This window comes from Bidens hawaiensis, unplaced genomic scaffold (assembly GCF_021521415.1).
Source record: "Bidens hawaiensis isolate Kalapana, Puna unplaced genomic scaffold, B.hawaiensis_p1.1 tig00009067_1, whole genome shotgun sequence".
NCBI classification, from domain to species: Eukaryota; Viridiplantae; Streptophyta; class Magnoliopsida; order Asterales; family Asteraceae; genus Bidens; species Bidens hawaiensis.
The window spans coordinates 525,192-551,962 of record NW_027491664.1 but is presented as its reverse complement, the minus strand read 5'-3'; the positions used below and the strand labels follow the sequence as shown (position 1 = coordinate 551,962).

General features: G+C 43.2%; 2 protein-coding genes across 2 annotated transcripts; one reads left to right on the top strand and one right to left on the bottom strand.

The window, feature by feature from the left end:
- Positions 1-16,725: 16,725 nt before the first annotated feature.
- On the top strand, positions 16,726-19,119 carry LOC143530914 (uncharacterized). Its single transcript, XM_077026321.1, has 4 exons — positions 16,726-16,819; positions 17,450-18,031; positions 18,111-18,283; positions 18,374-19,119. Exons 1-4 carry the CDS (start codon positions 16,815-16,817, stop codon positions 18,970-18,972), a joined length of 1,359 nt encoding a protein of 452 aa, XP_076882436.1. The 5' UTR covers positions 16,726-16,814; the 3' UTR covers positions 18,973-19,119.
- Positions 19,120-19,358: 239 nt separating this feature from the next.
- Positions 19,359-22,670, bottom strand: LOC143530965 (uncharacterized). Its single transcript, XM_077026371.1, has 4 exons — positions 22,395-22,670; positions 20,567-21,193; positions 20,325-20,497; positions 19,359-19,993 (listed from the first exon to the last, which is right to left on the bottom strand). The coding sequence occupies exons 1-4, from the start codon at positions 22,463-22,465 to the stop codon at positions 19,359-19,361; spliced, it is 1,506 nt and encodes a 501-aa protein (XP_076882486.1). The 5' UTR covers positions 22,466-22,670.
- Between the last annotated feature and the right edge of the window lie 4,101 nt (positions 22,671-26,771).

The window sequence follows — 26,771 nt, the reverse complement described above, 5'->3', positions numbered from 1 at the left end:
GAATCTTTGCCAGACTTCATCACTCGCTTCAACTCAAAGAAGCTAAGTCTGGGTAATATCAGCGAAGATCTTGTTCGCGCTGCCTTTATCCAAGGCGCGAACGACCCAGAGCTCATCCGCACCTTAACGGGTAAAGATGGCATGCCATCCACATGGGATGCCATCATGACAGCAGCTAAACGCTTTGCGGAAACGGAGAAGCAACTGGGTAGAGATCTCCCACAGAGCACAAACCTCTACACCCAGAGAACAAGGGAAGACAACGTCCTTACCGCCCGATTAAACAAAAAGCGGAAGCTAGGCATTTGGCAGTCAAGGGTAAACTTTGACACCTCATCCGGCTTGCAACATCGGTTAGGCGGAAGGGATAACGTACGGTCGAACCAGAACTCCAGATGGACGCCACTCACCAAAAGCGTCACCGAGATATTCGCCACTGAGGAGCTCCCATGTCCAAAAGCTCCAATAATCCGACATCGTCCCAACGCTGATCGGAGCAAATACTGTGACTTTCACAGGACAAAAGGCCACAACACAGAAGAATGCACAGACGTAAAGGATATGGTCGAAGCATTTGTCAGAGATGGGACGCTCGCGCACCTCGTGGCGCAATGAACGCTGAGCAGGCTGATGCGTGTAGAACCCCAGCTGGGGAAAACAAGAATAAAATTGCAGCTTCGATGTGGAGACTACATGCTGCGTAAAGAACGAGATCCCGAACCAGGTATCGGCTCGATGGCACTCCCATCCCAACAACATGGAAGGGAGCTCAATTACACAGTTTGCATGTAGATCAATTCCAAATTTGTAAAGGCCCAGAGCCACTTCTAATGGAAATGATTCTCCTTAGAACATCGACGCTGATGATTTTACATTTATACTTTATGAACTATCAACACTGATGCCGGTTTTCACCGCATACATAAGTGTGAGTCGTTGCATGGGGAAGGCGGCAAAACCCGCATAAACCCAAAAAACGGCAAACCTTCACGCAGGTCAGTTGAAGGGGAAAAGTTCAGTCATCCCACTAAATGAAAGTGCCGGTCTATCCGCATGAATCATGATAGAGGAAATTGAACACTAACCTATTAACAACCGCGCGTCGAACGGTTAATTTATTCAACACGGATATGCCGGTTGTCACCGCATAATTACGTGGAATGTCGTTGCGTGGGGAAGGCGGCAAAACCCGCATAAACCTGAAAAACGGCAAACCTTCACGCAGGTCAGTTGAAGGGGAAAAGTTCAGTCATCCCACTAAATGAAAGTGCCGGTCTATCCGCATGAATCATGATAAAAGGAAACTGAACACTAACCTATTGACAACCGCGCGTCGAACGGTTAAATTATTCAAAACTTAGAAATTTCAAAAAAGATTAGGAAAACCCCCACGCAGGTCAGATGTAGGTAAAGTTTAGCCATCCTACTAAGTGCAAGTGACGGTCCTACCCGCACAATCACGAAATGAAGCAAAACTTCACACCTATTATCTGCCACGTTCATGTAAGGCCCCGTTACCGGTAACCCTACTTTCGTGTTGGATTTACTCATAAACACAGTTCTAAATATCAGAGTTAATTGAAACATTTACGCGGAATATAAAACTTTCATAAAACTTTACATAATTCATAACTTGTCTCAAAACATTTATTGTCTTTCACATTAAAGCATTAAAATTAACACATCATAGGTCTTCAGATGCCAGATTCTTGTTCAGTGCCATGTGTCTCCTCAAGCGAGCTGCCTCATCCTACTCACCTGCGTGCATACTAAAAGTCAGCTACGCTGAGTGAGTTCTAGATAATCACATAATCATACCATTCACATAACATTATATTCTTTCATTCGTACTTTTATACTTTCATACTTTCATACTTTCTTACATTCATACTTTCTTACTTTCGTACTTTCTTACTTTCATACTTTCTTACTTTCGTACTTTCTTACTTTCATACTTTCTTACTTCCTTTTGTATTAACTTACTTTCATATCTTATGTTATAAAGAGCATTACGCCCTACATTCCTCGAGTATTATTAGGGCTCGGTACCCTCTTTCCTCGAGTATTATTAGGGCTCGGTACCCTCTTTCCTCGAGTATTATTAGGGCTCGGTACCCTTCTTCCTCGAATATTAGTAGGGTTCGGTTCCCTAGTTCTCGAATATTAGTAGGGTTCGATTCCCTCTTCGTTACCATACAACCATACATCATACCTCGAGTATTATTAGGGCTCGGTACCCTTTTCGTAACCATACAACCATACATTATCATTTCTTTCTTCTATTATCTCTATCATGTTCATACACATAAACATACATAACATACTTACCTTATACATAGCGTTACAACCTGACAGTACGTGCAATATCCGAAGATCGTTCACGTACCATCAAGCAATCATTCATACATTTCACATTATCCACATAAGGCATACACTTATCTCTTAGGATAAGTGTATTAACAAACATGTTGAGTATGCACACAGCCCCGAAAACATAACACATAAATGGGGCTAGAAACTCACCTGAACACGGTTACGTTCTCCGTTGATCGTAATCCCTTTCTTCAGTTGTGCACGGCTGACTGTATAACAAGTATACATATCAATTTAACTATCACTACTTATAACATCTTTCTAGTCTTAATTACTACCCACAACGAACGGGGGTCCGGGGGCAGCGCCCCTGGCAGCGGGGTCTAGGGGCGGCAGCCCCTAGCAGGGTCCAAGGGGCAGAGCCCCTGGCTGGGGTCGACCTGCCAGGTCAGCTTGGAAAAATTTTATTTCCATTAACTGTCTTAACACATTTTCATTAGATTTTAAATTTATTTTCTAAACGAACTTGGCTTTAGGCGAAGTTAAACCTCAGGCGAACTTAGCTTTAGGCGAAGTTAAACCTCAGGCGAACTTACCTTTAGGCGAAGTTAAACCTCAGGCGAACTTATCATCAGGCGAACTTAGCTTGCAGGCGAAGTTCATCAGGCGAACTTAGCTTGCATGCGAAGTTCATCGCTTGAAGGCGAAGTTGCCCAGATGAAGGCGAAGTTGCCCAGATGAAGGCGAAGTTGCCCAGATGTCCGCTGTTTCGGTTTCTGATCAACATTTCGGGCGATTTTAACACCCTTGTTAAGGTTCAATACCACCCACTACACTTCCCGACCATTTTCGGTCGTTTATACACTAAAAGCTCGGATCTTTAAACTTCCAAGATCAAGAATCATACCTTTTGAGCTTGTTTGGATCTCGTTTATCTTGGTATCACCACTAATCTTTCTCTCTTACCCGGACCTCGCTCGATCCTTCCTTCTTTCTCAGCCCAGCCGGCGGCGGTTTGGGTGTGCTTGGTGTGTGTATATGTGTGTGTTTAGGGGAGTGGGGGAAAATGAAGATATTTTGGGATTTTGGGGGTATTTATATCCCTGAAATCCCATTCTCATTTAACCCATCTCAATTAATCCAAGTCCAAGACCCGCTCCTTCCCCGACATTAATCAATTACGCGAAATCACTAAACATAACTTCCTTTATTCATCATTAAAATTTTAGGATGTTACAAGTCTTCCCCCCTTAAAGAGGTTTCGTCCCCGAAACCTAACTATTACATAAACAAACTAGGGTAAAACTTGCGCATCTCATCCTCGGCTTCCCAAGTAGCATCTGATCCCTTGCGGTGTTTCCATATTACTTTTACCAAAGGTATAATCTTGTGACGAAGCTGCTTCTCCTTGCGATCAACGATCTCTATCGGTTGCTCGATGTAGTTCAATTGTTCATTAACCTCAATGTCCATTAATGGCACGTGAGACGTGTCATCAGCTAGACACTTCCTCAAATGAGAAACATGGAAGGTTGAATGAATTCCTTCTAACTCATCGGGTAAATCCAGTTTATAAGCTACTTCACCCACACGACCTACAATCTTGAACGGTCCAATGTACCTCGGACTCAACTTTCCTCTTTTCCTAAAACGGATAATTCTTTTCCAAGGCGAGACCTTGAGCATCACATAGTCACCCACGTTAAAATCAATTGGTCGTCGCCGCTTATCTGCGTAAGACTTTTGTCTGTCTTGCGCGGCTTTCAATCTTGCTTTGATCTGATCGAGCTTTGAAGACGTTTCTTGAACTACTTCTAGGCTTCCCATTTCTTTCTGACCAATCTCGCCCCAACACACCGGGGTTCTACATCGTCTACCGTAAAGCATCTCAAACGGTGGCATACCAATACTTGAATGGTAACTGTTGTTATAGGAGAACTCTGCCAGATGCAGATGATCATCCCAACTTCCACCAAAATCTAAAACACAAGCACGTAGCATATCCTCAAGGGTTTGGATCGTCCTTTCGGACTGTCCATCAGTTTGGGGATGATACGCCGTACCGATGTTCAACCTCGTCCCCATAGCTTCATGGAATTTCTTCCAGAACCTCGAAGTAAACCGTGTATCTCTATCGGACACGATCGATAACGGTACTCCATGCTTGGTTACAACTTCCTTGATGAACAAGCTTGCTAACATTTCTGACGAGATGGCCTCTCGTATGGGCAGAAAGTGAGCACTCTTGGTCAAACGGTCCACAATCACCCAGATGGTATCATGTTGCTTAGCTGTACGAGGTAGCTTAGTTATGAAATCCATGGTGATGTGTTCCCATTTCCACTCAGGTATCTCTAGCGGTTGCATCTTCCCATAAGGCTTTTGGTGCTCGGCCTTGACTTGTAAGCAAGTTAAGCACTTACTAACATAATCCACTACATCATTCTTCATTCCTGGCCACCAGTAATCTCTTTTCAAGTCTTTGTACATCTTTGTAGCTCCAGGATGGATTGAGTACCTTGACTTATGAGCTTCATCTAAGATTCGACTTCTAAGATCACCATGGCGTGGAATCCACATACGGTCAAATCTAGTTTTAACTCCATGAGTGTTTTCCATCAACTCATCTTGCTGGCCATAAATCCTTTCTTTCTTTACTAACCCTTCGTCTACTAACACTTCTGACTGCACCTTGATGATTTCTTCAAAAAGGCTTGAGTTCATGATCAACTTATATGACTTCACTGTTGCAAGGACTTCCTCATTCTTACGACTTAACGCATCAGCGACCACGTTAGCTTTACCGGGGTAATACCTAATCTCACAGTCGTAATCCTTTATCAATTCTAACCATCTTCTCTGCCTCATGTTCAGTTCTTTCTGTTCGAAGAAGTACTTTAAACTCTTATGATCGGTATAGATAGTACACTTAGTACCGTACAGATAATGCCTCCATATCTTAAGAGCATGCACTACAGCTGCTAACTCCAGATCATGCGTCGGATAAGTACTTTCATGGACCTTCAACTGTCTAGACGCGTAAGCTATCACCTTCCCCCGTTGCATCAACACGCAACCTAACCCTTGATGCGAGGCATCAGCATAAACAACGAAATCCTCGTCGCCATCGGGCAAAGTAAGGATTGGAGCTTGCGTGAGCCTCTTCTTCAATTCTTCAAAGGCTTCTTCCTGAAACTTTCCCCAACTGAATACTATCGACTTTCGGGTCATACCGGTCAGCGGTGCGGCTATCTTGGAGAAACCTTCGATGAATCTCCTATAGTAGCCAGCTAACCCTAGGAAACTTCGTATATCAGTCGAATTCTGCGGAGTCATCCAATTCGTTATCGCTTCAATCTTAGCTGGGTCTACGGTAATCCCTTCAGGATTAATCACGTGACCTAAAAATTGCACTTCTCTTAACCAGAACGCGCACTTCGAAAACTTGGCATACAACTTCTCTTTCTTCAGAGTCTCAAGTACCTCTCTCAGATGCTCAGCATGTTCAGACTCGCTATTTGAATAAACCAATATATCATCGATGAAGATCATAACCGACTTATCCAACATCGGTCGACACACCCTATTCATCATGTCCATAAATGCTGCAGGAGCATTGGTTAGACCGAATGACATTACGAGGAACTCGTAGTGTCCATACCGCGTTCGGAACGCTGTCTTAGGGATGTCTGCCTCTTTCACCTTCAGCTGATGGTAGCCTGATCTGAGATCTATTCGTGAGAACCAACTTGAACCTTGCAGTTGGTCAAACAGATCATCAATCCTTGGCAACGGATATCTATTCTTTACCGTAAGCTTATTCAACTCACGATAGTCTATGCACATCCTCATACTTCCATCCTTCTTTTTCACGAACAATACTGGTGAGCCCCACGGGGAAACACTCGGTCTTATGAAACCTTTGTCGAGGAGTTCTTGCAGTTGTGACATCAATTCTTTCATCTCGGACGGTGCTAGACGGTAAGGCGCTTTTGCGACAGGTTGGGCTCCTGGTATTAAATCTATCTGAAATTCTATCTCTCGCTCTGGTGGCAACCCCGGAAGATCCTCAGGGAATACTTCTGGGTAGTCGCGCACAATAGGAACATCTTTCATTTCTTTCGTCTCGGCCGTAGCGTTGACGACATACGCCAGGTAGGCACAACACCCTCGCCTTAGCAAACCCTCGGCTTTCATCATCGAAATGACATTAAGCCCAGAACTTTCCTTATCACCATAGACCGTTACCGCGCTACCATCCAATGACTTTAACCTTATAATCCTACTCTTACATACTATCTGAGCCTCAAACTCAGACAACCAATCCATACCCAAAACCACATCAAACCCTCCCAAGGTCATAACGTACAAGGTAATCGGGAACTCATGTCCTTCCAATTCTATCTTAAAGTTCTTAACCATTTTTGTTATTTTAACCGAAGTGTCACTGGGGGTTTCTACTACAAAAGTTTCAGACACTCGGCAACATTTCATTTTAGCTAGTTTACTAAATGGTGTGGCTACGAAACTTTTGTTTGCGCCCGAATCAAATAATACAGAAGCGGAAACACCGTTCACTAGAAACGTACCTGTGACAACATCCGGAATCTGCTTGGCTTGTTCTTGGGTCAACATGTAGGCTCTAGTTCTTGGCCTAGCTTGATCGGCATCCTTCCTTCTACTACCTCCAGCTTCACTCTCGGTACACTCCCTAGCAAAATGACCTGTCTTACCACACTTGTAGCATGCAGGCTTAGAACTGCACTCATGAGCATAATGACCTGCCTTCCCACACTTGTAGCAAACATTCGACCCAAATTTACATTCTCCGACATGTATCTTTCCACACTTATGACATGTATCCGAACCCCTTCCCCACCTACACTCACCACTGTGCGCCTTGCCACAAGTCTTGCACGACCTGTTCTCCCAAACTCTCGGCTGCTTGTTCTTAGGGTTCCACATCTGGGTACCGGGTCGTTTAGCAGGAGCGACCCCTTTCCTCTCTTTCTTCTCATCTCCCACCACCACATCATCCGCAACCAAGTCTGCGTAGACCATTCTGCGAGTTCGACAGCAGAATCGAAAGTAGTAGGTTTACTTGTTCTGACTAACATGCGAACTCTCTGTGGTAATCCCCTCACATAACACTTGATCCTTTTAGCCTCAGTGTTGATCATAACGGGCACCAACCTAGACATTCGATTGAACTCGGTGGTGTACTCACGATGCGTCATTGTCCCAGCTTTCAAATTTAGGAACTTCATCTCCGCCCTTTCAACCTCGGCGTCAGCACAAAACTTCTTCATTACTAACTCCTTCAGGTCGTCCAACTTCATTTCTTTGATCTCTTCACGGGTCTTCCTCTGCTCCACACTCTCCCACCAATACATAGCCTCATCTTCAAACGATTGGGTGGCATAACCGACAGCTTGATCGGGACGGCACTCGCTAATGCGGATAACCTTATCCATGGCGGTTATCCACTGAAGAGTAGCGATTGCGTCTCCTAAACCAGTCAGCTTAGGCGGGTCACAACCTTTGAAGGACTTATAGTTGCAACCGCCTCGGCCCTTCTTCCTATCATCATCTTTCACAGACCTTACCTCACTTGAGTCACCCCTTTCCCTCTCGTCATCCTTCCTACCATTACCACATGCCCCTTCAACAGTTCTTTCACGGCTTCCAGCAGACCTTCCCGGGGTAATATTTTTCACAGCAGTGGCTACAGCTTGAACAATAGCTGCTTGAATTGCAGGATCCAGTTGAACTCCTTCATTGTTTTCCGGGTTCCTTCCCGCTGCGCTTCCTTCAGCTTCAGTGTTGGAAGCGGTCTCAACCGAAGGTTGCTGGACACGACGAGGCCTGCCGCGTCGTCCAGTGCGACCTCCAGCTCCAACAATGTCTCCGGCTCCAGCCATCGTATTCTAAAAGGGAAAACACAAACATCATCATTCAAGGAACTATTTAGTACAAGGATAGCAAGGCTAACAGGTAATAACAGTGGCCAGCTGTGACTAGCTGATCACATTGCTTTCCGTGTCCTATACACTTCCCTTTATGAGTCTATTTGTGCTGGTTCTACTTAAGCAATTAGTCAAATCAACAATCAATTATTCCTATCCCTTTTGTTCACATATATTTTCTTTCTCATTAACATATATCATTTAATCATACAATTTACCTTTACTAATCTTGCTTGAGCGACACATGGCATTCTTGGACTGGCATCTTCTTTCATTTCTTACTTATATCCCATACTCTGTTCGAGTCTAAGCATGTAGGATGCTTAAATCTCTCGAACTTTGCTCTGATACCAACTTGTAAGGCCCCGTTACCGGTAACCCTACTTTCGTGTTGGATTTACTCATAAACACAGTTCTAAATATCAGAGTTAATTGAAACATTTACGCGGAATATAAAACTTTCATAAAACTTTACATAATTCATAACTTGTCTCAAAACATTTATTGTCTTTCACATTAAAGCATTAAAATTAACACATCATAGGTCTTCAGATGCCAGATTCTTGTTCAGTGCCATGTGTCTCCTCAAGCGAGCTGCCTCATCCTACTCACCTGCGTGCATACTAAAAGTCAGCTACGCTGAGTGAGTTCTAGATAATCACATAATCATACCATTCACATAACATTATATTCTTTCATTCGTACTTTTATACTTTCATACTTTCATACTTTCTTACATTCATACTTTCTTACTTTCGTACTTTCTTACTTTCATACTTTCTTACTTTCGTACTTTCTTACTTTCATACTTTCTTACTTCCTTTTGTATTAACTTACTTTCATATCTTATGTTATAAAGAGCATTACGCCCTACATTCCTCGAGTATTATTAGGGCTCGGTACCCTCTTTCCTCGAGTATTATTAGGGCTCGGTACCCTCTTTCCTCGAGTATTATTAGGGCTCGGTACCCTTCTTCCTCGAATATTAGTAGGGTTCGGTTCCCTAGTTCTCGAATATTAGTAGGGTTCGATTCCCTCTTCGTTACCATACAACCATACATCATACCTCGAGTATTATTAGGGCTCGGTACCCTTTTCGTAACCATACAACCATACATTATCATTTCTTTCTTCTATTATCTCTATCATGTTCATACACATAAACATACATAACATACTTACCTTATACATAGCGTTACAACCTGACAGTACGTGCAATATCCGAAGATCGTTCACGTACCATCAAGCAATCATTCATACATTTCACATTATCCACATAAGGCATACACTTATCTCTTAGGATAAGTGTATTAACAAACATGTTGAGTATGCACACAGCCCCGAAAACATAACACATAAATGGGGCTAGAAACTCACCTGAACACGGTTACGTTCTCCGTTGATCGTAATCCCTTTCTTCAGTTGTGCACGGCTGACTGTATAACAAGTATACATATCAATTTAACTATCACTACTTATAACATCTTTCTAGTCTTAATTACTACCCACAACGAACGGGGGTCCGGGGGCAGCGCCCCTGGCAGCGGGGTCTAGGGGCGGCAGCCCCTAGCAGGGTCCAAGGGGCAGAGCCCCTGGCTGGGGTCGACCTGCCAGGTCAGCTTGGAAAAATTTTATTTCCATTAACTGTCTTAACACATTTTCATTAGATTTTAAATTTATTTTCTAAACGAACTTGGCTTTAGGCGAAGTTAAACCTCAGGCGAACTTAGCTTTAGGCGAAGTTAAACCTCAGGCGAACTTAGCTTTAGGCGAAGTTAAACCTCAGGCGAACTTACCTTTAGGCGAAGTTAAACCTCAGGCGAACTTATCATCAGGCGAACTTAGCTTGCAGGCGAAGTTCATCAGGCGAACTTAGCTTGCAGGCGAAGTTCATCGCTTGAAGGCGAAGTTGCCCAGATGAAGGCGAAGTTGCCCAGATGAAGGCGAAGTTGCCCAGATGTCCGCTGTTTCGGTTTCTGATCAACATTTCGGGCGATTTTAACACCCTTGTTAAGGTTCAATACCACCCACTACACTTCCCGACCATTTTCGGTCGTTTATACACTAAAAGCTCGGATCTTTAAACTTCCAAGATCAAGAATCATACCTTTTGAGCTTGTTTGGATCTCGTTTATCTTGGTATCACCACTAATCTTTCTCTCTTACCCGGACCTCGCTCGATCCTTCCTTCTTTCTCGGCCCGGCCGGCGGCGGTTTGGGTGTGCTTGGTGTGTGTATATGTGTGTGTTTAGGGGAGTGGGGGAAAATGAAGATATTTTGGGATTTTGGGGGTATTTATATCCCTGAAATCCCATTCTCATTTAACCCATCTCAATTAATCCAAGTCCAAGACCCGCTCCTTCCCCGACATTAATCAATTACGCGAAATCACTAAACATAACTTCCTTTATTCATCATTAAAATTTTAGGATGTTACAGTTCAAAGGTTAACTTATCCTAAACACTTAGAAATTTCAAAAAGATGAGAAAAACCTCCACGTAGGTCAGATGTAGGTAAAGTTCAGCCATCCTACTAAGTGCAAGTGACGGTCCTACCCGCACAATCACGAAAGAGGAAGCAAAACTTCAACCTATTATCTACCACGTTCAAAGGTTAACTTATTCTACACTTGGAAAATTGCTAATTTAAACTAAAGTATGCAAGTCATATAACGTTTATAAAGCAAGGAATCCAAAGAAAGTAGCGGTCTTACCCGCACAAAGATTTATATTTCACAATGATTCATTACAAGAATGGCCGGGTAACTACCCGCCTACAAGAAAATAAATCTATACAAGCTAAATCTATCCTAGCAGTGGGAAGGTATCTTCAAGATCAGGCTTCAGGGCCACTTCCACTTGGACCAGCACCATCAGTAGAGCGTGGCAGTTCAAGGAAAGCTTTAAGGATAGCTAGCCCATCATCAGCAGCAGCAACTTGGTTCATCTTCTCCACCACCGGATGCGGGAAGGCGGCATACTGATTCACTGCTTGGTCGTAAACAACTTCAGTATCAACATTATACAAAGGGAAGTTGGAAGGCGGGATGCCTTTCTCAACGAACCCTAGACCAAGCAGGAAGCCGGCCTTTTCCCCATCCTCATGAGAAGCGTTGAGGGCTGCGCTCATAGCATCATCATAAGACGTTTCTGAGAAGACCTGACGCACAACCTACAAGAAAATATACAAGTATCAGAACCTTTTCTATTTACAAAGAAAAGCGTAAAGACATGAAAAGCATACCTGAGACAACGCTTCTCGAAGAAGCCATTCCTTGGCAACCAGAGCTTCTTGGAGGCAGCTTGAGCTTCGTTACGGGCGCGTTCGGCTTCACTCTTGTTGAGGTTGGCAAGCAACACTTCTATAGCCGCAGCCTCTTCGACGCCCTTTAGCTTCCGCTCAGTATGGTCAAGCACCCCCCTCTGGTCCAAGATCTCCTGGAGCTTTTTGGCGTCTTCCATCGCCAATGCATCATGAGCCTGCTGGAGAGCCTCTAATTTGGCTTTAAGCTCTTCATTCTCCACGCGTAGAGGCTCAGCAACAGCTTCAGCCTTGGTGGCCCTCTCGGTTGCGTTCCTTGCAGTTTCCTTAGCCAGCCGAAGCTGTTCATTAACAGCTTGGGCAGCCTTGGAACGGGCCTCGAGCCGGGCCTGAACTTCAACCTCGAGGGCCTTGAAGGCCTTCTCCTTTTCCGCAGCAGCTGCGGTAAGCCTTTGGTTCTCCTCCCGGACAGCCCGCGCCTGAGCTACTTCTTTAATGCGAGCTGCTTTTAACTTGTCGTTTTCACGACAAAGCAGCTCGACGCGCGGCTGCATCCGGGTCAGGAGAACCCGAAGCTCATTGGTTAGCCTACCCTCCTGGTAGCTAGCCATGGCTTCCCCCAACGCACCACTGGGAGCAGCGTGACGAACCCACTCCACGCACTCCACAGGGGTGCGAAGGGTTGTTCCTCGGCGAATGTTCCATCGTGGAACATACACTTCATTGGAATCCGACACTGCAAAAAACATAAAACAGTTAGGAAAAGATGATAAAAAAATATATAAAATGGGCCAAAAGAACCCTACGCACCTGTAGGGTCAATAACAGGCCGATAGCCGCCAAACCCATCACCTGAACCCAACGGAAATCCATCCAAGAGGTCAGGCAGTTGGGAAGGAGGCAGAGGTTGGCGATAAGCCCCATGCATACCTGAAGGTTCGGCCGTCGTTGCCGATGACGGAGGCATGGTAGAAGCCGCCGCGGTCGCCGCCGCGGAATCCGCAGCAAAAGTAACCGCCGGCTCGGTGAAAGATGCGGTAAAAATAGCACTCACAGCCGGCGGTGACGTCATCACAGCTGGAACAGTCGGCTCAAAGGAGTGAGCAACTGAACCAGCGGAAGCAGGCGCAGGCGCCTGGGTCTTCGCCTCAGGTAGGTTGACCAGGCCTACCGTCATGGGCGGAGGGATACTCTGCGCTCCACCCTGGAATGCGTCAACATCCACGCCTGCACAGAGAAGATAAGTGTTAATGATATTAAGCTATGAAGTTAAAGAAAGGAAGTTTGTACTTACGGGTTTTCTTGAGCCTGAAAGTGCGGACGGGCGGGGATGAACCCGATGGAGCCGGCCTCTTCACGCCGGTCACCGTTGTCATCCTTGGCTCTCCAGAGGTGACAATCGTCGCAGCCTCCGGAGCGGCGGTCTTATCACCACCGGGATTCCCCGCCACCTCTTCGCTCTCGGTCTCCGAATCAGACCGAGGTGCCGGATCGGCAGTGGAGGCCACCTTCTCCTTCCCCTTCCCGCCGGTAGCCTTCTTCTTCCGCACCAACGGAGGACCATCTGCGGATTCCTCATCAGAACATACGATTAGAGGAATTCCAGCAGAGGTTTCAACATTGAGGGGTCGAGGGTCGAATAGCGCCTTACCTGGCCGCCTGGCGCTAAGGATCTCATGGCCTAGCGGATAGACCTCCACGAACCGATCCGCCGTTTGTTCTAGGATGGGCAACTCGTTCTCGTCTAGAGCGCGAGTACCCATCCGAGCGGGACCGTTAGCCTCCTGCGGGTACATGAGCGACTGCAAGTCGTTCCCCTCTGAAATAAACAGGAAAGAAGTTAGAAGAAATTCTAAATCAACAAAAAGAAACAAAGCATACCGTAAGGAACAGAGTTCGAACCGTATTCAAGGACGATTGGGATCTTTTGCGCATCCGCAACCTTCCACACCCGGCTCATCCCCAGCATCACCATCCCGGACTCCGCAAACCGGTAAACCGGAGATTGGACTCGGGATATCTTCGAGAACCATTCCGCCTCCTGGTAGTTGGAGGCGTGAAAGCTGGGAAGTGCTTGCCCATTCTTGAATTTCATGGCAAGGGGGATGGCGCGAGCGGAAATGTAGAAGAACTCCCGCTTCCACGAGCGAAGACTGCGCTCGGTTGCGCAAATCTTCAAACCCTTTATCCGGGTTATCAACGTATACCACCCCTGGATGCACCTCCAAGAGTAGAAGGTCATCAGGCGGTCAACATAGGGCTCAATGCCCAGAATCCGGCAGACCCACTCGAAGTGGCGAATCTTGGCAATCGCCATCGGATGCACCTCGGTCAGGTGCACACCGTGCCTCTCAAGGACACGGTAAACAAACTTTGTCAATGGGAACCTAAGATTCCCATAAACAAAGAATGCAGCATATACCCCGATCTTGCCTCTGGGGGCATCATACACCGTTTGATGGGGTTCAGGAAACTCAGGCTCGAGAGACTCGAGCATGAACTTCCTGACGACATACTGATACAGATCGACAGGCAGAGCACACTGGCACTCGCCAGCAGTACTCTTGTCATCTGCTGTAGCTTCGAGATCACGTGAAGACATCTTGCAGATATGAAACAAGAAAACGATTTCAAGGGAATGCTCGACTGAAAAGATGAGTATTCGCCGGAAATCGTTTTGAAGATGAAGAGAAGAGTGAAAGTGTGGATTACAAAGAACCCTCTCCCCCTTTATATACTAATCGCAATTAATGCGATGAATTTAATGCGGAAGAGAGAGAAATCGAAGGTGCAATGAAACTATGACACGTGGCGAAAAGCAAGCTGGCAACAGCTGTTGAAAGGACGCGTACCATTAATTTCGCGGCCACGCGCCCGAAAAATCGCGCCCACGCGCCTGAAAAAGCGTCTGGAATGACCATGTACTGTCACGTCACCATAACTTCCTGCACGTCCTGACACAGTCAGAAGAAACCGTCGCACGACGTTTCAGAGGTTTGGACTGTTCTTATCCTTTCACCAACTCTTCGAATTACAAAATTCAAAAAGATTCAAAAGTAAGCGGGAATATACCCCTTACCTTGGCAACCAAGTAACTATAAGACGGGTGCGGGTACAGTGTCAAGGCAAAACCCTTCACATACTTAGCACCCGTAGGGAATTGAAGCCAAGAATACCTTGGCAACCAAGTAACTATAAGACGGGTGCGGGTACAGTGTCAAGGCAAAACCCTTCACATACTTAGCACTCACAGAGAATTGAAGCCAAGAATACCTCGGCAACCAAGTAACTATAAGACGGGTGCGGGTACAGTGTTAAGGCAAAACCCTTCACATACCTAGCACCTGCAGGGAATTGACGCCAGGAATACCTCGGCAACCAAGTAACTATAAGACGGGTGCGGGTACAGTGTTAAGGCAAAACCCTTCACATACCTAGCACCTGCAGGGAATTGACGCCAGGAATACCTTGGGAGTAAAGTAACTATAAGACGAGTGCGGGTACAGTGTCAAGGCAAAACCCTTCACATACCTAGCACTCCGCAGGGAAATGAAACCAAGAAGGATCTTCTGGGCCATGCTTGCGCAAACGGGAATAACATCCCCGCATAGCGGGAACGTCGAGAACTAGATTGTTTGAAACTTCAAGATGGAATTGGTGGTTTTAACATAATTGATCACTATGTTCAAAACTACCAAAACCTCATGGAGAATCTACACAAGAGGTACTCAATGCTCCTGACTTGCGAGGAGGTTACAGACCTACCCGCATCATACCCAAAGATCAAGCAGAACAGTGGGAAATTCTGCGTGACATTAGGACTTCCGCGGGAAGAATCCCCATGGAAAACCTTAAAACTAAACCCTTTTCAAAAACCCTTTGCTTAAGTCCAAAAGTTCACCTCACTTTATTAAACATTCATGAGAAGAACATTGGACTGGAGGGACTTGAAGAGGTAGGTCCCAGCAGAGCCCAGTTGGACCCACAGACTCACCTTGAAAAGGGACGTCTGCGCAGTTCAACCCGCAAGACTCCTTAACGGACGTCTGCGCGGTTGAACCCGCAAGACTAAACTAAAGGAACGTCTGCGCAGAAACCAACTGGATCAGCAGGACCCACCACGCTCAGAGACGTGACGTCCTCACGTGCGGTACACAAGCTGTCCCCGCAGGAAACGCCTCCCAATGGTTTCCAGGTACTCCGCCTGTTCCCGCAGTTGCGGATACCGGCCATCAGGGAAGGCCACCCGCGCAGCATGGCTACACGCACAAGGCTTAACTCTCATAATAATTCAGCAGTCACCTGAAGAAAGAATGAGCAAGCCGGGAACAGTCCCGCACAAAGGCGGGAGGGGGAATACTCCCGCCCAAATGAGCCAGTCCGTACGATACTGAGGATCTTTTACTGTACCTGACGAGGTATGGGCAAAAGATCTGTCCAAAGATACGACAGCTCATTGACAACAGTATGGCGAGCAGCATGCTCTTGTACTGTATGTCACTATTAGCCGCTCCCTACTCACCAACTCCTGACATACCACGTGCATAGCCTGTAGTTGGTGAAAAAGGAATAGTACACAGCAGGCCTGGTCACTATCAGCCGCTGCCTACCCACCAACTACCAGCATGGCACGTGCGTAGGCCACTGTTGGTGGAACAGGAATACTATTCAGCAGGCCACACCTCCTTGGAAACCTACCTTCGGCTATAAATACCACAAATGGTATGATCATCTCATCTTAACATATCTGATCACATTATCATCATATTATACCTGATATCTGCTCTAGCAATCTCTTAATATACATTTATATTTAAAGAGCAATCTAGTCTGATTCTCACGCCGGAGGGTGGTCACAAGGAGGAACCCCCCTTCTCAGTGACAAGCTCACGGTGTCTGTTTTGCAGGTTATCAGAAGAACCATCTTTACCGGGTCCAATCCCTCGTGGGAAACATCTATCTAACCCCAGGTTACCTGTAATCTGCCCGGGGTCCGGTTAGCGTTTCTTCAAACATAAACTACAAACCTTAAATTGTACTAAATCCCACCAAAACAATTGTGAAATTTGGTTGTCGTTTTTCATTTATTTCACGGATTCGTAAAGATCATTTGATGATATTGCTGTTCACATACCTCATTTAGGTGTTTCAATTTGGTGGGTGTTGACCAATTACAGGCCCAGTATAATTGTCCTGATTTAGCCGGCCGATGAGATTACATCGTATTGGCATCTTCGGTTTAAGATTTGTTTCCTGTCTCCGATCTGCTTACTATGAAGTGAGTTTCGATTGTTTCTGTTTTCTTGTTTTGTCTGTTAATTTTAACCGTTTTGGATTATTATTACTGTTTATTTTTCATAGTTTTTGTATTAGTTTTCCAGATGTGAAATTGGTATTTGGTATCCATTTTATTTAGTTTTGAAGCAACTTATTTGATATTATTATTGTAAAGTCAACATTGTAGTTTTATCTTCCATGAATTCAGAATTTTAATAATATGTTAGGAGTTCTTGACTGGATGAACCTAAATCATGTATAATACTATAAATTATACTGTTATTGAATTTTAATAATCTCAACTTTTACTTATTGGTCGGGATTAATCCAACTCAGGAAATGTGCATAGAGTTTCAACTTTGAACATATTTTCCTCTAGCGATCCCTTACTAACTAAAAAGTAATATTGTTAGCTTTTTGATGACATGGAAAATACGTAAGAGATTGCCGGAGGAACATATTCAAAGTTTGGACGTATGTGAAAGTTGGGGATTATTAAAATCCAATAAACCTAAACTGTAACATGTGATTATGTAACATTATAGGAATCATTTAAAGTAACATGTGTAATAATAATATATGCTTAACCCCATGTATATGTTATATGATATCTTACATCATATGATCACAGGGCGCGTAACGTTTTTGGGATTTCTCTTTCGCTTATTATCATAAATTTAGCGGCTATAGTGGAACGAGCCGATGAAAATCTACTTCCATCAGTATACAAGGAAGTCAGTGAAGCATTCAACATAGGACCATCTGACTTAGGTTACTTAATGTTTATGAGAAACTTTTTTCGCGGTTTAGCATCTCCAATGGCCGGGGTGTTGGTTCTAACCTATGACCGACCAACCGTTCTAGCCATGGGAACTCTTTGTTGGGCATTATCCACAGGTGTTATGGGGGGCAGCCGGTATTTTGGTCAGGTTGCGTTTTGGCAGGCTGTAAATGGTTTGGGATTGGCCATTGTGATTCCTTCACTGCAATCATTTATAGCTGATTCTTATAGTGATAGTGTTAGGGGGACCGGGTTCGGGTTGTTGAACCTTGTTGGGAAAGTGGGCGGCATTGGTGGTGGTGCGGTGGCTACGGTTATGGCTGGTCATGAGTTTTGGGGGGTGCCCGGATGGCGGTTTGCATTTGTTATTATCTCGGTTTTAAGTTGTTTAATCGGGATTCTTGTGTTCCTCTTCGTTGTTGATCCTAGAAGGTACCGAAATTTAATTGGATTTTCACTTATAAGTTATAAGTTATAATGTTTTAAGATGTTTTATGTTTATGAATTATAGGAATGAGTTGTTGGATCGGGGACGTGACTCTGGTTCGGTTTGGGTTGAGTCATGGACCGCGATGAAGGGTGTGATGAAAGTCAAAACGTTTCAGATCATCGTCTTGCAGGGTCTTGTCGGTTCACTCCCGTGGACCGCGATGGTGTTTTTCACTATGTGGTTTGAGTTAATAGGTGAGCATCTTTCAATCAAATAAACTGGTTGATATTATTATTATTATCACATCTAATTATCTATAAATATAACTTTTGTTTCTTTTTTAGGCTTTGATCACCAAAAGGTTGCAATACTTTTCAGCCTATTCGGGGCGGGGTGTTCTTTCGGTTCACTTTTGGGTGGGATCATAGCAGACCGAATGTCTCAAATGTACCCGCGTTCAGGTAGAATAATATGCGCACAATTTAGTGCGTTCATGGGGATTCCATACACGTGGTTTCTCCTATGCATAATCCCTCCAACGGTCGAGAGCTACCACACGTATGCAGTCACGCTTCTCTTAATGGGCCTCACAATAAGCTGGAACGGAACAGCCTGCAACGCGCCGATGTTTGCAGAAGTAGTCCCCACAAAACACCGGACCATGATCTATGCGTTTGACCGCGCGTTGGAAGGGTCATTTTCGTCATTTGCTGCACCTATAGTTGGGATTCTGGCAGAGAAGGTTTACGGGTATGACCCGAAATCAGTGCATCCAACCACGGGGTCCACAAGAGAAGCGTTAGCATTGTCGAAGGCGCTTTTCTCTATGATGGGGATTCCTTTCGGGATGTGTTGTTTGTTTTACAGCCCGCTGTATTGGGTTTTTAAACACGATCGTGACAGTGTTCGAATCGCTACTCAAAAAGAAGAAGAAATGATTTGATTAACTTTTGATTGTATGAATTTTAGGTAGAAGTGACTCTTTTAATCATAAATGTTTTGTAAAACCTTACTTATATCTTAACTTACTTCATGTGTTTTTTGTTTACACATGAAAGGCTGAAACCTCTTATTGAGTATCTATTTTTCGCGAGTTCGTTGAATTTATATATTTCATTTCAGTACATTTATGATTATAGACGTATAATTTGCTATGACGTGTTTAACAGCGTATAACTGCGCAAAAATATATCGTTTTCATGATTTTCTCGTCGGTAAATCTCATTGTTTGAATACAAGAGAAAAAAGTAAAGTTTATATAAATGTTCTAAAACAAAATACAGAATACAATCCTCAATATGTTCGTGTTACATGTATGATTAATCTACACTAATGTTGTTCATATAAATCAAAACAAGAATATATATGAATCATTTCTTCTTCCTTTATAACAGCCGTTCTCACATTATCACGGTCACGTCTAAAAACCCGATACAATGGGGTGTAGAACAAGCAACATAGACCAAATGGAATCGCCATCATCGCGAAAAGCCCTTTCGACAATGCTAACGCTTCTCTAGTGGACCCCGCAATCGGGTCCACAGATTTCGGGTCGTACCCGTACATCTTCTCTGCCAGGATCCCGACCATGGGTGCAGCAAACGACGAAAATGATCCTTCGAATGCACGGTCAAACGCGTAGATCATTGTCCGGTGTTTGGTGGGAACTACTTCTGCAAACATTGGTGCGTTGCATGCGGTTCCGTTCCAGCTTATTGTAAGGCCCATTAAGAGAAGTGTGACTGCGTAAGTGTGGTAGCTATCGACCGACTGTGGGATTACTCGTAAGAGAAACCAAGTGTATGGGATCCCCATGATCGCGCTAAATTGTGCACACATGATTCGGCCCGTATGAGGGAAATGTTGGGATAACCTATCGGCTATGATCCCGCCTAGTAGTGACCCGACAGAACACCCTGCCCCGAAAAGGCTCAAAAGGGTTGCAGCCTTCTGATGATCAAAACCTAAATATGCAAAAAAAAATAAAAAATAAATAAAATAAAAACAACATGTGATAACCGGCAAGTGTTGTAACCAGACTATGAGTGATGATTTCTGACACGACACGAAAATAACTAGGCTTTGTGTTATCGTATCCAACCCGTTTAAAAAACAGGTCATGTTTGGATTAACATGTTTAGCCCATTTAATTACACATGTTGACCCACTAACTCGTGTATGATCCATTTAACCCATTTTCCCTTAAACCCACAACCCGTTTATCACATTTACAAGTTGATTATTACCCGTCGACCATGCTAGATGAAAAACACCGATAAGTGCATACATACTCACCAATAAGTTCAAACCACATAGTGAAAAACACCATTGCGGTCCACGGGAGCGAACCAACAAGACCCTGCAACACGATGATTTGAAAAGTTTTTACTTTAATCACAGCTTTCATGGCGGTCCACGACTCAGCCCAAACAGAACCAGAATCGCGTCCTCGTTCCAATAATTCATTCCTAAAATAGACAAAAAATTAAAACAAAAAACAAAAACAAATAAAACAAAATCCCAGAAAGATTTTAAACCTTTCAAGATAACTCGATTCTCCGGCATGATCACCATCATTTAGCCTTCTAGGATCAACCACAAACAAGAACACAAGAAACCCGATTAAACAACTTAACCCTGCCATCAAAACAAACGCAAACCGCCACCCGGGCACCCCAAAAAACTCATGCCCAGCCATAACCGTCGCCACCACACCACCACCAATCCCGCCCACCATCCCAACAAGGCTCAAAAACCCAAACCCCGTCCCTCGCACACTATCACTATAAGTATCCGCAATAAACGACTGGAGTGCAGGAATCACAATGGCCAGTCCAAATCCATTTACCGCCCGCCAAAACGCCACCTGACTAAAATAGTGGCTGCCGCCTACAGCACCCGTGGACACCGCCCAGCAGAGCGTGCCCATGGCAAGAACAGTGGGACGGTCGTAGGTTAATACCAAGACTCCGGCCATCGGAGACGCTAAACCTTGAACAAAGTTTCTAATAAATGTTAAGTAGCCAAGATCAGATGGTCCAGCATTGAATGCTTCACTGACTTCTTTGTATACTGATGGAAGAAGATTCTCATCTGCACGCTCCATTATAGACGCCAGATTGATAATAATCAGAGAAACAGATATCCCAAATAATCTTCGAGTCCTGTGAATTTTCATAATACAGTTAAGGCTCGTAAGCATAAAAGTATAAGACTATATATAAGATGATGATCAACAACCACATTTGTATTCACAAATCATACAATATACATATACAATGGCGAATCTAAGCTATAATGAATACTAATAACCACACTTTGACTAGGAAATACGTATTCAAAATATACAATTTATAACTGAGTGTGTCTCCAACATTAGCATATTAATATAGGACTAATCGAACTCATCCAATATATATATATGACAATGGAGAACTTAGGCTATAAGGCCATGTGTATTGGGCGAATTTGAGGGGTGAGAATGGGCGATTTCTTTGGTGAACACCGCCCCCCAGGCTACAAAGCCACAAAGGAGCAATTTGCGTGTGTGTGTGTGGAAGGGGGGGGGGGGGAAATATATGCCGCTCTTCCTTTCTTTTCTTTTATTATTATTATATTCAAATGTGCGTGATATATATATACATATATATACCACTACACCCCTAAAACAAAAACTCACATTTTACTGACCGGGTGCCACAAGACACAAGACGCCTCATTTTGTAGCCCCTCCACTACCTATAGCCAAATGAATATTGATAACAACACTTTGACTAGAAAATACATATTCAAAATACACTATTAACAAATGCAAGACTTGAGTGTCTGATACGATCCAGAAGTCCCGACCCGAAACTGACCCGAGGCTTGACCCGGTAACAACCCATCCGAATAAGAAGGAAGAAGGGGTCAAGGCAGTTTAATTGTTATCCACGTTGCAGTTAGTTAATTATGTTCTTTTCCATTTCCCATGTTGCATGCATTTAATTAGGATAGTGGGGGTCATCTGCACGTTGTTTCTTTATGCTTAAGTTTAGATCATGTTTCAATTTTCCTATATATATTGTATTGTTTATGCATTAATGAAAGATTAGAGAAAATTGTTCCAATCCTCTGTCTTCTCTTCATGGAGTTTTGCCTACTCTACAGGCAACCCATCAGTGTCTCTTAGTATTGTAGAAAGTGTGTCACAACTCACAAGTTTTATTAAACAAAAATTAATAAAACATCAACTACACACTTTAGAGTATAGATGTGCTATCTCTACCCTTTGGACACGTTAATAATTTAGTAATATTATTTTTGTCCAAAAAATATCCAACTAAGTATTATTAACAAATTAATATAGGAATAATGGAAACTCACTTCATGGTACGGAGGCTTGCTTCTGGGAATAATCGGTTAGGTTGTTTGATGATGAAACGACGTGGTCTCATCACCCAGTTAGTTAGTTAGTTACTTGAAGATCCGAAGATATGCAAACGACATTGATGCAACAAACTTAACCGTCATACGTCAACACCCACCAAAGTTGAACATTCAGATCGATGATGGGTTTGACCTGCAAAGGTTTATGGATCGGTTAATTGGTGACTAGATTGTGTTTTATCTTGAAAATATCTCGTAATCTCCTTTAGATTCAAGTTAAGTTGAGGTTTGACTTTCTGGGACTCTTTTCTGTTTTCCTGGTAGTTGATAACTAAACTAAGATCTATCGTAGATCTAAACCGTCCACGTGGGTTTTATCTAGTTTTAGTTTTCTTTTTAGGTTTTTTTTAGTGTTATATCCAGACTACGGTCTTTGGCGATGTGTAGTAGAGGAACTATAAATTAGGGCGTTTTTGTTTTAGGATGTAATGATGTAGAGGCTATAAATAATAATATAATATATATAGGATTGATTTCTTTTGAGAACCACTTTAAGTTTTAAGAATTCGAAAGAACTCAACGTAACAATTTTTTTTTTCGAGTTTTTTTACACATGTGTAATACGTAAGTGTAAGTGTTGTACAAAAAATTACGGTATTTTTTTACACACCGAATCGACTTTTTACACATGGGTAACTAACATTTAAACTTGTGTAATTATCAAAAATATTTATTCTCCCTCCTGCTTCATTTGTTAATTAAATTTAATCTCAGCCACATATTTCATATCATTTATTTAGAGGGGGAGGGGTGGTGGATGTGGTGGCATCACTCATCACACACCCCACCCAATCAAATGGTGCCACATCACCAACCCCAAATCCATCACATGTGATGGTTTTTTACTAGGGGTGGTGGTGTGATGTGGTGGTGTGTAATGGAATTTTTTTGTTTTTTTTGTCCGTTGTCTCGTGTTTATCGTGTTTACCTTTAGCCTTTAACACTCACACACACATATACATATATACATCTACATATATATATATATATATATATATACACATATACATACACTCACCATCACCACCTTCTACCAATTCCCCCAAATTCTCACAAACCCTAATCTCACCACCACCACCACCAACGGCCAGATCCGAATCCGAGATCCAACCCGCCAATTCATCCTCCGGCGACGAAGCCGAACACTCATCCGACGGATCCGAATCCGACCCACCACCACCACCTTCCGATCAACCCGACCCGACTCCCACCAAACCTAGATCCAAAACCCCAATTCAATCCACCAACAAACGCCCCACACCCACCTCCGACATCGATTCCTTTGATCCATCACTTCCGGTGACCCACTCCTTATTCCCTGGTATTTTTCCGGCGATTCATCATTTCCGGCGATTCATCATTTCCGGCAACGACTCCCCCCAACGGTCATAATCACCCCCTCCCAACGGATAGATTTCTTAGTTTCCACCCCATCTCACGCGTGATGGCCATCACGCAAACATCCTCGATTTCGCGTGACAAGGTAGCGGCGGCGGTGCGGAAAAACCCCCCCACGCGTGATGGGAGCTCCATCACGCACCGCCCCGTCCCCCCTTAAATGTGTGGTTCAAAATTGAGTTCTTAAATTTCTTAAAACTCACCATGGTTCTCAAAATAACCCTCCCATATATATATATATATATATATATAATAAAAGAATAACAATTTCGCCACTTGTCACCTCCATATTCAATTTGTTGATGTGTCAAGCAACCAAGCTGTCCACGCTCCAAGCCTCTTAGTAAAGAGCTTCCCCTGTAAGCTAATCTCACTTTTGACATCATCCATGTCTATAGTTCAAAATTTGAATTTTGAATTCCATCTCTCTCCATTTATTGAGGCTTTAACCTTAAAATTCCTTCAACTATATGAAACTTTCACCAAATATTTTTGTCTCAAAAGATTCCTAGGCCACGGTCATGTCGCCGTCAATTTCGGGTTTCGATGTGGTTGTTATTTTTATGCTTAAATGGTGTTCGATTTGGGGTATTATTTTGGTTCATCATTGGTGTCAAATAAGAGCTCAGGTTATCAATTGAAAGAAGGTCGTCGATTAGGGTTATTGTTTAGGTTCTGTAGACCGAGTGGTTTAGGTTCAATTGAACACCAAATTCGTTCGATTTTTCAGGATATCAACTGATTCTTCCAAGGGTTTGTGTCAAATCTTGACTGTCTTTTCTTTTTATAATCCATTGTGGTTTCGTTTGCTTTGTTAGTGGATTCTTAAAAGTTGTTTGATTTTGCAGGAATCGGATTGGTGGTTTCTATATTTATCTCTACTTAGGCTGGCCGGATCTTCATTCGACTGTTGTTAACAGTTTCATCTGCCAGAGGTTCATTTGTTCAAGTCAAGCATATGTATTATAAAGGAGGTACTTTTTGGAAATTCAATTTCTTTTGTGTTTTGTTCATTTGTTCAAGTCAAACACATGCATTGATTTTCAATATTTTCGTTGTCCCCATGACTTGCTTGATGAAATGCATGTATTCATGGATTTAGTTTTTTGGTGTTTATTTGGATAGATTTGTATTCAATGATTAGTTTGTCATGTTTGTTGGTGTGTAAAAAGCTATCATTTACTATAGCCAAATTGTGTTACCTTTTGCATCTTTGCTATTTAATAGCTAATACTGTAATACACTTGATTAGTGTTGAACGTATTGGACTTGAAAATATGCAAAATGCCATCATTTACTACAACATAACTTTCTTTTACTTACATTGGTTTTTAATCATATATAATTTTCTTTGAAGATAGCATGAATGCATATTATTTGATTTGAGTTTTTTTCAAGCTCAAACGGAGAAAATATTTTTTTAAAACTATTAATAATCATATTGAGTAATGATGGTTTTTAAAACTATTTGTATTATTTGGTTTGGGCTTTTTCAAGATCAAACAATATTGTTTTTGTAATCATATTGAGTAATGATGGTTTTTAAAACTATTCATTTTTATTAGAATATGTTTTGACCAGTTAATAGTTGCAACCGGGTATTCCTAAAACTATGTCCAGGTCATACCTGTGAGAGGATAGAAAACTGGATGGTTTGTTATTCATATAATAATCTCCTAATATACACAAAGTCAATGAGATAAACTTGGGATACCTAACAACCTATTAAATACAAAATAATACAAATAATATAAATAATACAAACCAATAATATTCAAATATATTATCGGTTAACACTCCCCCGCAGTGTGAGCCGTAGTTGACCGAAGGCACAGACTGGATCAAAAGCGAGCGAACAGTTGCTTCGGTAGGCCCTTAGTAAAGATATCAGCATATTGATAGTCGGCAGGAATATGCAAAACACGTACATCTCCGATTCTAACCTTGTCGCGGACAAAATGAATGTCGAGCTCAACGTGTTTAGTTCTTTGGTGTGGTACCGGGTTCTCAGTTAGGTATACAACGGAGATGTTATCACAATAGACAATTGTGGCGTCGCGTACGGGTGTATGTAGTTCAAGCAAAAGATTTCTGACCCAACTTGTTTCAGCGACGGCATTGGCCACATCCCTATATTCCGCTTCAGCGCTTGACCGAGAAATGGTCTGTTGGCGCTTGGATGACCATGAAATCAGATTATTACCAAGAAAAGACACAATATCCAGATGTCGACCGACGAGAGTCGGGACAACCACCCCAATCCGCATCAGAATAAGCGGTAAGTTTTGTCGACTTGAAAGGTGAAATTTGAAGGCCAAGATGTAACATACCTTTAACGTAGCAAAGGATACGTTTTAGTAATTGAAGGTGTGGCTCCCTAGGATCATGCATAAACAAGCATATTTGTTGTACCGCGTATGCAAGATCGGGCCGAGTGAAAGTGAGGTATTGCAAAGCTCCTGCAAGACTTCGATACATAGAAGGATTGGTGACCGGAGAGCCGACAGTGGCACTAAGCTTGGAACCGATTTCAACAGGTGTGCTAGTGGGATTGCAATTTGACATTTCGGGCCGTTCTAAAATGTCCATGGCATATGTTGTTTGAGACAAAAATAAACCATGATTCTTCTTTTCAACCGATATGCCAAGGAAGTGGTGTAAGGAGCCCAAATCAGTCATTTTAAATTCTGATGATAACGACTTAATAATCCGGCTCAAAAGTGCATCATTGGAAGCGGTTAGGATAATGTCATCTACATAAAGTAAGAGATACGCCATTTGATTTCCATTTTTGTAGATGAACAAGGACGTGTCACAAATGCTACTTTTGAAACCACACTTTGTAAGAAAACCGGCAAAACGTTGGTACCATGCTCTTGGAGCTTGCTTCAAGCCGTATAAGGATTTGTTCAATTT